At 36.8% G+C, this 12,662-nt stretch overlaps 1 protein-coding gene across 1 annotated transcript in view; it reads left to right on the forward strand.

Annotated features, from left to right (window-relative positions):
• Positions 1–12,662, forward strand: part of ubr3 (ubiquitin protein ligase E3 component n-recognin 3) — a 58,353-nt gene that overhangs the window by 35,854 nt on the left and 9,837 nt on the right. Inside the window, exons 30-32 of the mRNA XM_042763119.1 lie at positions 4,326–4,411; positions 9,582–9,687; positions 11,412–11,512. Coding sequence (XP_042619053.1) covers positions 4,326–4,411; positions 9,582–9,687; positions 11,412–11,512 — 293 coding nt within the window. The remainder of the gene's footprint in view (positions 1–4,325; positions 4,412–9,581; positions 9,688–11,411; positions 11,513–12,662) is intronic.

Here is a 12,662-nt window from a genome sequence, read left to right on the forward strand (position 1 = left end):
TATGCTGTTAATTTAAAACGCTTGGTTTTAGTGCACAGTATGCAATCTCTCGAGTTTCTGATTTTGGCACATCTCAGATTCATCTGTTTGTGTGTTTAAAGGGCATCATGTATATGATAATTACACAGTTCAGTTATTGTGTTTTTACTCCTATACTAGAGTAAACGATCAGTGAAAAGTTCCAAAACACTAAAAAACAAATAAATAAATAAATAAATAGTTGCATCATCAACTTCAGACATCATTTATTGATTAGATGGAAATTTTAATAGATAATTCATAACACTGTATTGTTTGAAGAATCTGTAAGTATTATCTGTAAGACTTTACAATACGGCCCAATTGGTTAACATTAGTTAATGCATTAACAATGAGCAATATTTTTGTTGAAGTATTTTTAATCTTTGTTAATATTAGTTAATAAGAATACAACTGTTCATTGTTAATGTTAATGCTAGCTCAGGTCCGTTACATAATATAAACATATAGACCTCTTGATTTAAACATTTATTAGTAAATGTTGAAATTAACATGTACTTATATTAATAAATTCATATTAATAAAGTTAAAAAAAATAATAAAGTGTTAGTTCATGTTAACAAATGTAACCTTATTGTAAAGTTATCATATGTTATATATAAGGGGGCAGAATTTAAAGGGATAGTTCACCCAAAAATGAAAATTATGTCATTAATGACTCACCCTCATGTCGTTCCAAACCCGTGAGACCTCCGTTCATCTTTCGGAACACATTTTAAGATATTTTAGATTTAGTCCGAGAGCTTTCTGTTCCTCCATTGAGAATGTATGTACGGTATACTGTCCACGTCCAGAAAGGTAATAAAAACATCTTCAAAGTAGTCCATGTGACATCAGAGGGTCCGTTAGAATTTTTTGAAGCATCGAAAATGCATTTTGGTCCAAAAATATCAAAAACTATGACTTAAGTCATTTGTGGATTAATGCTTATTGTAGACGCGAACCGTTTCAAATGATTCAGTTCGATTTGGTGAACTGGTTCAAGAAGATCCGGTTACATCGAGTGATTCGTTCGCGAACCGGATATCACTAAACTGCAGTGTTGTGAACGCGCTCATAACAGACCCGGGAGAGAAGACAAGGCTGAATAATATGGCGTTATTTCCCTGTCAAATGTCGAGAGAGCATTATTGTAGCGCGAAAGTACATTAATATAATGTGCGAGCGCGAATCTCTCTGCTCGCGCGCGGAATAAAATGTGCGGAGCGCGAATCTCTCTGCTCGCGCGCGGAAACTGGGCGTGTGCTCTCAGATACACGTTGCTCTTGTAAGAATTTTCTCTGGGCTCGCTCAGAGAGTATGCCTGCACTTAAACCGTGTTCAGTGCAATCACGAATCTCTCCTCTTTAAGCGTGTATGTGCTTAGACTGTGTCCCGTGCGTTCGCGCATGGCCAAGTACTCTTCTCTTCGAATTCTTTCTCTTTGCTCTTGGCATAAACGCTGTCAAAACGGCAACAACCAATCAGAAATAGGCTTCAACGACCAACCAATGAAAACGCGACATCTTACATGGAATCTTATTGGTTGATGGGCATTTCGGCTCTTTTTCATGAGCCGGCTCGTTTGACTCAGCTCACTGACAAGAGCCGGCTCTTTGGGCTCACAAAACGGCTCTTTAAAAAACAATAATGTTTTGACTATGATAGGTGTGAAAACAATTTTAATTAAATTATTAAATGAAATCATACTCACAATGTCTCACAATTTCTTTGAAAATGCATTGATTTGTTATGAAAAAAGAATACTATTAAACATTTGCATTTTAAATTACAACTTTTTAATGTATAGAAACAACAACATTACAAAACAAATACAATCTGAATCTGAACAACATAATAGAACCCATATTAAAGAAAAATAACTGAAAGGATTAAACTGGTCCATCTTTTTTTGGCATGTTATATAACCAGCATGAAACTATCTCACTAGTATGTTTTGTATAACTAGCATGAACACACACACGCAATGCTGATCATATTTTTATTTTATGAGAGATTTTCATTCAGAAATGCAAGCTGCCTTACTTTCGAGGGGCTGATGCTGTTTCTTCTCCGAGTTTGACACTGTTTGTGTGTGTGTGTGTGTGTGTGTGATGGCTCGGCCCCTCCCTCATTAGAGGGAGCTCTTAGAGTCGGCTCATTCGCGAACGACCCATCATGGAATACGTTCACTGAAGTTCAATCAAGACGAGCCGAGATGGATCCGCCGAATCGACGATCTCAGGTAACCAGTTTTATTTGTTTTTATTTTAAATACGTCAAATGTATCTTAGAAATGTCTGGGAAGAGGGCGATTGGATTATTTTACATATAAATACCTAGACTGTCAAACCACATTGTTCACACTACGTGCCCATGCCCATTGAAAGTGAGATTTTTTTTTAGTAAAAAAAAAAAAGTAATATAACAATAATAATAATAATAAAAAACAGTGCGTGATTGATTATAAAACTCAACGCTGCAATCCGCGATAAAGAAAATCTATTGCAGATGACACTTTTCATTAATTTCACATCACTTCATTCGTGACAGCCATAGATAACATAATTTTACTGGGGCATTTTGCCCCCTTATCCTATTCCCCCGAAATATTTGTTCAGATTTGAATTTAGCAGTTGATCTCGCTACTTAATGTTTAATCACTGGTGTGATTGCACGAGACAATGTGTTAATTATCAGACGTAAAATATTATTTTTGCCTTTTGGAATCGGCTTTCAAATATATTTGGCTAAAACAATCTCACTTTCAATGGGCATGGCACGTAGTGTGAACAATGTGGTTGAAAGTCTAGGTAATTTATATGTAAAATAATCCAATCGCCCTCTTCCCAGACATTTCTAAGATACATTTGGCATATTTAACATCAAAACAAATAAAACTGGTTACCTGAGATCGTCGATTCGGCAGATCCATCTCGGCTCGTCTTGATTGAACTTCAGTGAACTTAATCCATGTGTTCCATTTGCGGTTCAATATCAACCAATAAGATTCCATGTACGATGTCGCGTTTTCATTGGTTGGTCGTTGAAGCCTATTTCTGATTGGTTGTTGCCGTTTTGACAGCGTTTATGCCAAGAGCAAAGAGAAATTCCTGCACAAGAAGAGAAGACTGGCCATGCGCGAACGCACGGGACACAGTCTAAGCACATACACGCTTAAAGAGGAGAGATTCGTGATTGCGCTGAACACGGTTTAAGTGCAGGCATACTCTCTGAGCGAGCCCAGAGAAAATTCTTACAAGAGCAACGTGTATCTGAGAGCGCGCGCGAGCAGAGAGATTCGCGCTCGCACATTATATTAATGTACTTTCGCGCTACAATAATGCGCTCTCGACATTTGACAGGGAAATAACGCCATAGAATAAAGTCGTAGTTTTTGATATTTTTGGACCAAAATGTATTTTCGATGGACTACTTTGATGATGTTTTTATTACCTTTCTGGACGTGGACAGTATACCGTACATACATTCTCAATGGAGGGACAGAAAGCTCTCGGACTAAATCTAAAATATCTTAAACTGTGTTCAGAAGATGAACGGAGGTCTCACGGGTTTGGAACGACATGAGGGTGAGTCATTAATGACATAATTTTCATTTTTGGGTGAACTATCCCTTTAAGGCCTAATGTTTAAAGAGTCGGTAACACGAAGATAGCAGGTTCGAGTCTCAGTACCGGCAGGAATTGTCGGTGGAGGTAGTGAATGACCAGCGCTTTCTTCATCCTCCTTACCCACAACAGAGGAGCCCTTAAAGCAATAAATGTTGTGTGTGTGCACTTGGATGGGTGAGATGCAGGGCACAAATTCTGAGTATGGGACACCATACTTGGCTACACATCACATCACTATAAGTTAACAGTGACTCTGTTTACAGTTATGAAAGCTCAAGATGTATTATATGATGTTTTATAAGGCAATGTAAACTGATAGGTCTAGCTCTAAAATCTAGATAGATGATATAAGCTTTGTTTTCAAATATTTTATTTTATATTCATATTTTAGATACCTTTATAATATGTTATATTAGGCTTCAGGTAAAGTGTTCCTGGATCATTGGACCTGTTGATAATTTTGTCCAGAGCTGATCTTGTTCACATGCTGACAACCTTCCTCCCTCTCCCTCTCCCTCTCCCTCTCCCTCTCCCTCTCTCTCTCTCTCTCTCTCTCTCTCTCTCTCTCTCTACTCTCCTCTCCTCTCTCTCTCTCCTCTCTCTCTCTCTCTCTCTCTCGCTCTCTCTCTCTCTCTCTCTCTCTTCTCTCTCTCTATCTATCTATCTATCTATCAGGACAAATCTGGAGTTAGAGTTGGTTCATCGTGGGGGGAATCTGTGCAGTGGAGGGGCCAGTGCTGCTGCCAAACGCTCCTGTCTCAGTAAGTATCTCTTTCTTTTTTTTTTTTTTCTGTTTTTTTTTTTTTTTTTAAGTATAATATTTGTGTTTTTATTCATTTTTTAAATACATTATAAATTGTGATCAGTATACAATTAACAGCCTTGTCAATGAATAATCCCATTATGATGATCCAAGGTTAGATATTTTTTGAGGGAATATTTAGATATGTACCAGATATTCTACTACATCATTTTGAGATTTTCAGCATCTCATTATGTGCTATAGCAGGGGTGGCCAATGTCGGTCCTGGAGAGCCACAGCCCTGCAGAGTTTTGCTTCAAGCATGATTAAAACTCACCTGTCTGCTAGTAACCCTCAACCTTGATTAGCTGGTTCAAGTGTGTTTGATTAGGGTTGGAGCTGAACTCTCCAGGACCGACTTTATCCACCCCTGCCCTATAGGCAAATGATTTTAAGTCCAAATCCACATCGGCATTATTAGTAGGTAATATTTTATTTATTTATTTAGCCAAATTATAACCAAAATGCTCTTTATGTATCACGTCAGCCGTATTAATCAGACACTAGTTTTGAACTTACTACAGTTTTAGTCTCAGGAGTAATCTGAAGTTAACTGTCTTCAATTCAGTGTTGATGAGTTCATTGCTGCACGCTAAAGGCCATAGCACTGAACCTGAACCACTACACCACACCAAATTAAATGTCCCTGTCAAAGAACTGAACCCTGGTTGTCCATGTGGACTACTGTCCATGATTCAAGTGTGAGGCGTCTGTTCAGATTGTGCAGGAATGCCATTCTTCTTGGATGATGCATTATGAATGATTGTATTTGTATTCTGATGGACACAGAATGAAGAGACTGGTGTTGGTGAATTTTTGAAGTCGAGACCAGTCAATCAACACACATCCACTCGGCTTGCCGTGAAAGACGGTGCTGATGGTGATACCGGTGTTAAGCCGCAACGTCGGTTATGTCACTTGTCTGCGGCACCGATTCTTCACCGTCGTTTTGATATTTTTATAGTGATAAAAAAAAGCAGCGTGCCGAACGTTTAATTTAATTTATCCAGTGAGGAGAGTGAGTCGAGCTGAAGAGTGAGGTGAGAAAGACTAGATGATGGTGGATGATTTAGTTTCGAAACAAAATGCAAAAGCACCTGTTTGGCAATATTTTGGATTTTGAAAATCCTGTTGACTTTTGCCGTTTATCTAAAGTGATTTTGGAAGTTTTTTTAAACATGTGTTTCTTATTTAATTGGTTCCACATTGTTTGCTGATTTTTACTTTATTTAAACTTTGTCTCATTTATTTATTTTATTTGACATCAAAGGTGTATGCCGTGCCTCCAAGCTTTCTTACTCGTTTTGCTAATAAACATTCTATGTTTCTTATGTATTTGGTTATATATTATACATGTTTACTTAGCCTATTTCCAGTTTTGTATACCTATTTAAACTTTATGTAAGTTATTTGTTATTTTATATTATGCATAGCCTGCCCTATAGCATGGTGTATTTTTATTTGTTTTGTTGATAAAAGTTCTATGTTTTATATATAGGCAAAAGTGAGTTTGATGTTGTATTTTGTTGTTGCATTCAAGCAATTGACGCTGAACTGCCACTAATTTGAAAGTGAAAGTAAAATGTGCACGGAGCTTTTAAGCTATTTAAAAGCAAGAAAAAGAGGGAAAATCCAAACAAACTATTGCTTTACACTTAATTGTCGCTAATTCGAAAGCGAGGAAAAGAGGGAACGTCCCTGTCCCCACGGTATTACCGGTGTTGTCACACGTCGATTAACCGGTGGGAAAATTTCCTCACCGTCACAACCCTAACATCCACACACTGGCTCTGTATAAATGAGTTCAGTCCTTGAGCTTGCTTAAAAAAAAAAAAAAAATAAAATAAATCTTGACACTCAAGTGCAGCCGAAGAGATTTCAGACTCCAGGAGTGCAGCCATTTTCTGAGCTACATTTCTGAGCCACAGAGAGGGCCAGGTTTACTCAGTCTCAGTACATTAGAGATCAGATCAGCAAGAGAACAAGAAAATAGAGAGTGTGGACAAAGAAAGGGAAAGTGTGTGCCGCTTGCCCCGTGCAAAACTTACCACCATAGTGCTAGGATTGTGAGTGGTTACTAGGATGCCATTGTTCTTCTTTTTTTTTTCTTTTTATTTTTTTTTTTCACAAAATTTATACAATCTGTTTATAAATTTGTTTGTTTGTTTTTCTTTCTGGTTTTGTTTGGTTTTGATTTTTTGTTTCTTGTTTTGCTTGGTGTTTTGTTTGTTTGGTTTTGTTTCTGCTTTTGTTTGGATTTAGTTTTTTTGTTTGGTTGTATTTGGTTTATTTTTGTTGTTTTAATTTGCTTGGTTTGGTTTGGTGTGTTTTTTTTTTGTTTTTGTTTTTTAAGCATGTTATGCAGTGTCATGTTACATGACAGTTTAATAGTTAAATTTAGTGATTTGTTCAAATGTAAGTGGCTGGTAAAAAGTAGCTGCCTTCCAGAATGACTCTGACTTCTGTCAGATTTGCCATCAGATGTCCTGTATTTAGTCAAAGTGATTCTGGGTTGTATTTAGAAGAATTGAATGTCATTTGATGTTAATTCTTTCTCCGGATGTTAGTGTAGATTGGATGACATTCACTTTTGCCATTCAAACACCGGAGTCTCTTTCTGGCTCGAGTTTCATGTCTATGTTTGATTGATGGCATGTGAATGGGGGCAAGTATCACAGGTGGGTGGAGATGGAAGATCAATATGGAGCTGGAGAGTGTGTGAGGATGGGGGTGGTGGAGAGACGTGGGCGAGGGATAGAGCGATGCAGAGAGCTCCGTTTCGGCTGTCTGTCTACATGATCAAGTGATTGCAAAGTGGATATATACAAGAGGACTGAAGTGAATATCTGGAGATCTCTCACACTTCCATGTGCCATCATGACTGAGGTTAAGAGAGCGTTCATGTTCTTGTAACAGAACAGAATGCGAATGGATTTTTATCACCCAAACCTGTTGCTAGTTGTCCAAGACATCGTTATGAGGGAAGGAGCTGGACCAGTCATATGTCAATAAAACATTAAAAATAATAGAAGATTTAGTAGTTTTAGGCCTGCCTTTTATGATCATTTTTGATAGTTTAACTGTTGAATAAGCTTGCACTGGAACAGCCTGAAAATGTTTGAAAAGAAGTTTATAATAACGTTAGAATTTTTATTATTATTTTTTTTTTATTGCTGAAATATTGACACATTTTCTTTGGACATAGTAATTATAATAGTATTTTTTATATAGTATAATTAGTATAGTAATTAAAAATAGAATAGCCATTACTTGAGTCTTCAGTGTCACATGATCCTTCAGAAATCATTCTAATAACCTGATTTGCTGCTTAAGAAACATTTCTGATTATTATTAAAGTTGAAAACAGTTGTGCCACTTAATATTTATATGAAAACATTGATGTATAGAAAGTTTAGAAGAACAGCATTTATTTGAAATCTTTTGCAACATTATGAAAGTCTTTGCTGTCACTATTGATGAATTAAATGCATCGTTAAAAAATCTTATTAACCACAAACAGTAGTGTCTATTGAAATTGATTCACATTGCTCATGGTGTGAGATGCTGTAAAACACTGAGGTGCAAAGCAACAGCTAAAGGCATCTTTTGACACGTGTAAATGGACCGACACTTCAGAAAAATAGCACAGTCATAATGCAAAAGCACTCTGTGTAAACGTTCTTCTCACATCCCCTCGCACTGCTGTTTCTGTGAAGGGTTTGTTGAAAATTTAATTTCACACTCAATCAACCAATACGTTTTTAAAGCTGTTCCCCGCTCATATTTTGATTAAAAATGCTTTGAATGAAGGAATAATTTTATCCAGTCTATCTTAATTACCTGTAGGTGGTGCTATTGCTCTGTCCACGAGTCTGTAGATGATCCAGCATCTTGTATGTGGCTGGTGTTTTGCTTTGGTAATAATGCACATCTGGCATCCTGTCTGCGCTAAGAATCCATGCAGCCTGTAAAAGCACACAAGGCGGAAATACATCACATCTGTCATTGCATTCAGAGGAGATGAAATTAGACAGTTTAAAAGCTGAAACCGTGTAAAGTGACATTAGAAATTCAGTGTCAGTTGTTATTTTATCGTGTAAGTGACATGACGCTGCAGTCAAACACTTCATCTACATTAGATGTACTGCTCACAGAAGTAGGATAATAAGCTTTCTTTTTTAAAGTGGTAATGACTGTGTGTGTGTGTGTGTGTGTGTGTGTCTAAGTTTCAGTCTGGCTCTAGCATCTCTTAGGCATGTTGGAAATAGAAAACTAAAATACTGTTTGCTGCACACTGCATAATATACAGTATACTGTTAATATGCCTTCGTATTATGAATTGATAATTGATTGTTTTATTAGCATGCTATAATGTGAGCATATGACTACACTGTATTGCATGTGTAATTTAATCAGTTGTGTCACGTTGTCATCTCAAAATGGACTCTTAAGCATTTTTATCCAGTTTTGTGTTAATGTCTTTTGATGATTCAAAAGAACTTTTTAACATATTCAATGTGAAGTTAAAATCTGTGGCTTTGGAAATGAAAGGTCAAGTCAAGCATGTTACATTCATTATATTTAAACTTATTGGTAGATGAAAGAATAATCAAATTATCCTCAGATCGTCAATATATTATTAATAAACTCTTCTGAGCTTTCTGTAGAGCTGCTGTTTTTTTTTTTTGTTTTTTTGTTTTTTGTTTTTTGTAAATGATTACATTAAATTCATCAAAACTGACAGTAAGACATTCATAATGTTAGAAAAAAAAATGTTTCTAGTAAATGCTGTTCTTGTGAAGTCTTTATTCAAAGAATCCTAAAAACAATGTATTACCTGTATCTATTTTTTCATTTGTTTGTTTTTTCATAAAAAACTGCACAACCGTTTCAGCATTAATAATAATAATAATAATAAGACATGTTCCTTGAGCATCAAATTTCTGAAGGATCATGTGAAACTGAAGTCTGGACCCAGCGTTGAAGGCTTCGATCAGTGTGTAAAAGGACAGGTTTTCATGAGGCCTGATGTCTGTCACATGCTCCTACACGCCTGGAGGCTCTACGCAAACTCCATTCCTCATGTTGCACACACTAACACTGGTGTGTGTGTTCTCTGTGTGTTTCAGATCAGCTGTTTCATGTGCTGGCCATGCACATGCGTCTCTACAGCATAGATTCAGCGTACAACCCCTGGACCAGACTCACACAGAGCATGCACAGCAGAGACCATGTGTGAGTACACAAACACAAAAACACACAATCCTGAACTCTGAGTTTTTATAAAATATTACTTGCTAAACTCACAGTGTAGAAATGCACTACCCGTAATCCTGAACAGAGATCAAGCAATCAGAGATGCTGCTGTAATTATGGAAATTAAATTGTTGGCAAAAAACTTCCTGCTAACACAATGAAAGTGTCCTTACAAAAAGTAAGGAAATCACAGTTTCAACAAATCAGCATATTAGAATGATTTCTGAAGATCATGTGACACTGAAGATGTAATGATGCTGATAATTCATCTTTGATCACAAAAATAAATATATATATATATATATATATATGTGTGTGTGTATGTATGTATATATATATGTGTGTATGTATGTATGTATGTATATAATGTTTTTTTTTTTCAAGTTTTTTTTTTTTTCAATTTTTTTTTTTTTTTTTTGGTCAAATGCAACCTTCAATTAGAATGACAGTATTATCTGATTTTTTTTTTGCAATTGACTTAAATATACTAACACATTCACACACATATACTATGTAATCAATAGTTTCATATTCGTTGTTCGCAATGTTGCACAAAACTGTGAGAGCAGAGTAGTCTGGCTCACAAACACTCTGAGGCAGTTCTCCTAACAAGTCAGCCGAAAAGATATACACTCTTAAGTTCTTTGTTGTATTTTGGTATTTAAAAGAAAAAAATAATAATAAAAACAGAAGGCAGAAGATTCTACTCTAAATGGCTTCTTATGTTGTGTGTCTCTGCTGCTGCATCTTTTTGAGAGAGAGAGACTTGCACAAATGGGGTTTCCATAGATACCAATAATTGCTGCATCTAGCAAATTATGGTGTGCAGCACTACATTTCATGAGTGCGGCGCTTTATTTTGAGGGTTTATGGCTGTGTGGAGGTTACCGCTCACTGCGTCTCCTGTTTAAAAGGCACTTAACACTCTCGGGTGAGTTAAATGGCCTCATTTCTCCAGCGTTGGGGTGGTAAGACCTGTGTGTCTCTTAGGACTGTTGGACGGGCTGAACTCAGACTCAGATGGGAGACAGCTGTGCCTATAAATACCTTGTTATAGGGTTTTGAAGGAAACCTCTGTCACTAGAACCCTCGGGCGCTTTAGCAGCACTGTTAATATAGCCATCTGAATAAAAGCACTGCTGTCCCTGCTTCTGCCTCTAATCTCTCATCAAGCACAAAAGACAATGTGTTTTATTATATGAGAGGTAGTTTTTGGACCGTAAAGTCATTCTTGATGTGTTTGGATGCCATTGTATGTCAGTTGTATTTGTGTGTGTTTGAGTGTGTGTCCAAATGTCTTTGAGGCATTAGTTCTGCTCTAATGGACAGCACTTTGTCCCACACACTCTTCTAAATAAATATTTGCTCGAATAATATTTTCTTTTTATATTTTAATTGCAATATTGGGTTTATGTAACCTGTCCACCTACTGTACAGTTACAGTAAGACTCCATTGAAAGAACCTGTGACTGGTCTCCTACAGTAATTAGTCCCGTTCTCACATAATGATTTCAGTTGTGCTGCTGTGGGCGAGAGAGATGTGGAAGTATCATCTGTAGATCACATTATCATGCATGCATGCATCAGAAGATAAATGCTGTGTATACTGTATACTGCTCTTTATTTTTTGATAGTGGTCATGTTTTCTGAGTTTCTGAAGCATTTAGTGTAGTATTGTTGAATGATTGTGTGTTTGTGTGCAGGTACTGTGATGATGAACGTCCTGAGGTGCCCATGCTCTTCAGAGACGTCCCATCCCTCCTCATCATCTTCATCCTTACCATGCCTCAGCCTTTACGCAAAGGTAACACATACACACACACACACACACACACACACACAAACAGTACATCATCTTTACACACACATAATAAAATAATGCATGCGTCACAAACTGCTCATGTTCATATTTTACAGTAAATGGCTGTCAATCAATCTGAGCAGTCATAATCACTGATCATTGATTGGCTCTCAAATAAGCATCATGCGTTTCGTCGTTGTGAGCAAGGGATCGATTCGAGTCCATCAGTCTGAAGACACAATAAAGCTTGTATTAGAACAGAAACGGGCTGTGCATGTGTTGGAGAATATTTCAGTGTTGTGTGTGTGTGTGTGTGTGTGTGTGAGAGAGAGAGAGAGAGAGATGTCATTGTCTCTGGTGAGGAATGTTAATGGAGTGTCTTTGTCTGTGTGTGTGTGTGTGTGTGTGTGTGTGTGTGTGTGTGTGTGTGTGTGTGTGTGTGTGTTTCTCATCACACAACTGGTCCTAACACCTGCTACATGCACAGAAGGGCTAATTACCCTCCCCAAAAAAATCAAATGTCTTTTTTTTTTTTTTTTTTTTTGTCTACACAGTCACATAATTGATTTTTGTGTCTTTACAAAAGGTCCATTGTTCTCTTGAAAGCTCTAGGGTCTATAGAGCTCTTTGAGTGAGGGTTATTCAAGGAAATAACCAACATTTTTACATTTGTGGAGGCCATAGTAAAAGGTTAAGAATAAGTTTTCTGATTTCTGAAATTACACAAGATTTCATATCACTACAAAGTGTGTAGCTTATGCAGATAAATTAGATTGTAGTGATGTAGGTTAAAAACATTAAGTTCAAAAAGTTACACGAAGAACTTCCAAATACCGTTATGAATTATTATAGTGCTCCTGCTGCTCGAACAGTGGAGCAATGCAACGTCAAGGTCATGGGTTCAGTTCCTAAGAGTGAAAGTGATTGAAGGCTTGAAGTGATGAAATATATACCTAGAATTTGAAACGGTCATAATGTTATGTAATAAGAGGGAAATATATACATATATATATATATATATATATACAGTGGGTATGGAAAGTATTCAGACCCCCTTAAATTTTTCACTCTGTTATATTGCAGCCATTTGCTAAAATCATTTAAGTTCATTTGTTTCCTCATTAATGTACACACAGCCCATATTGACAGAAAA

The sequence above is a fragment of the Cyprinus carpio genome, chromosome A9 (genome assembly GCF_018340385.1).
Source record: "Cyprinus carpio isolate SPL01 chromosome A9, ASM1834038v1, whole genome shotgun sequence".
Classification (NCBI taxonomy): Eukaryota; Metazoa; Chordata; class Actinopteri; order Cypriniformes; family Cyprinidae; genus Cyprinus; species Cyprinus carpio.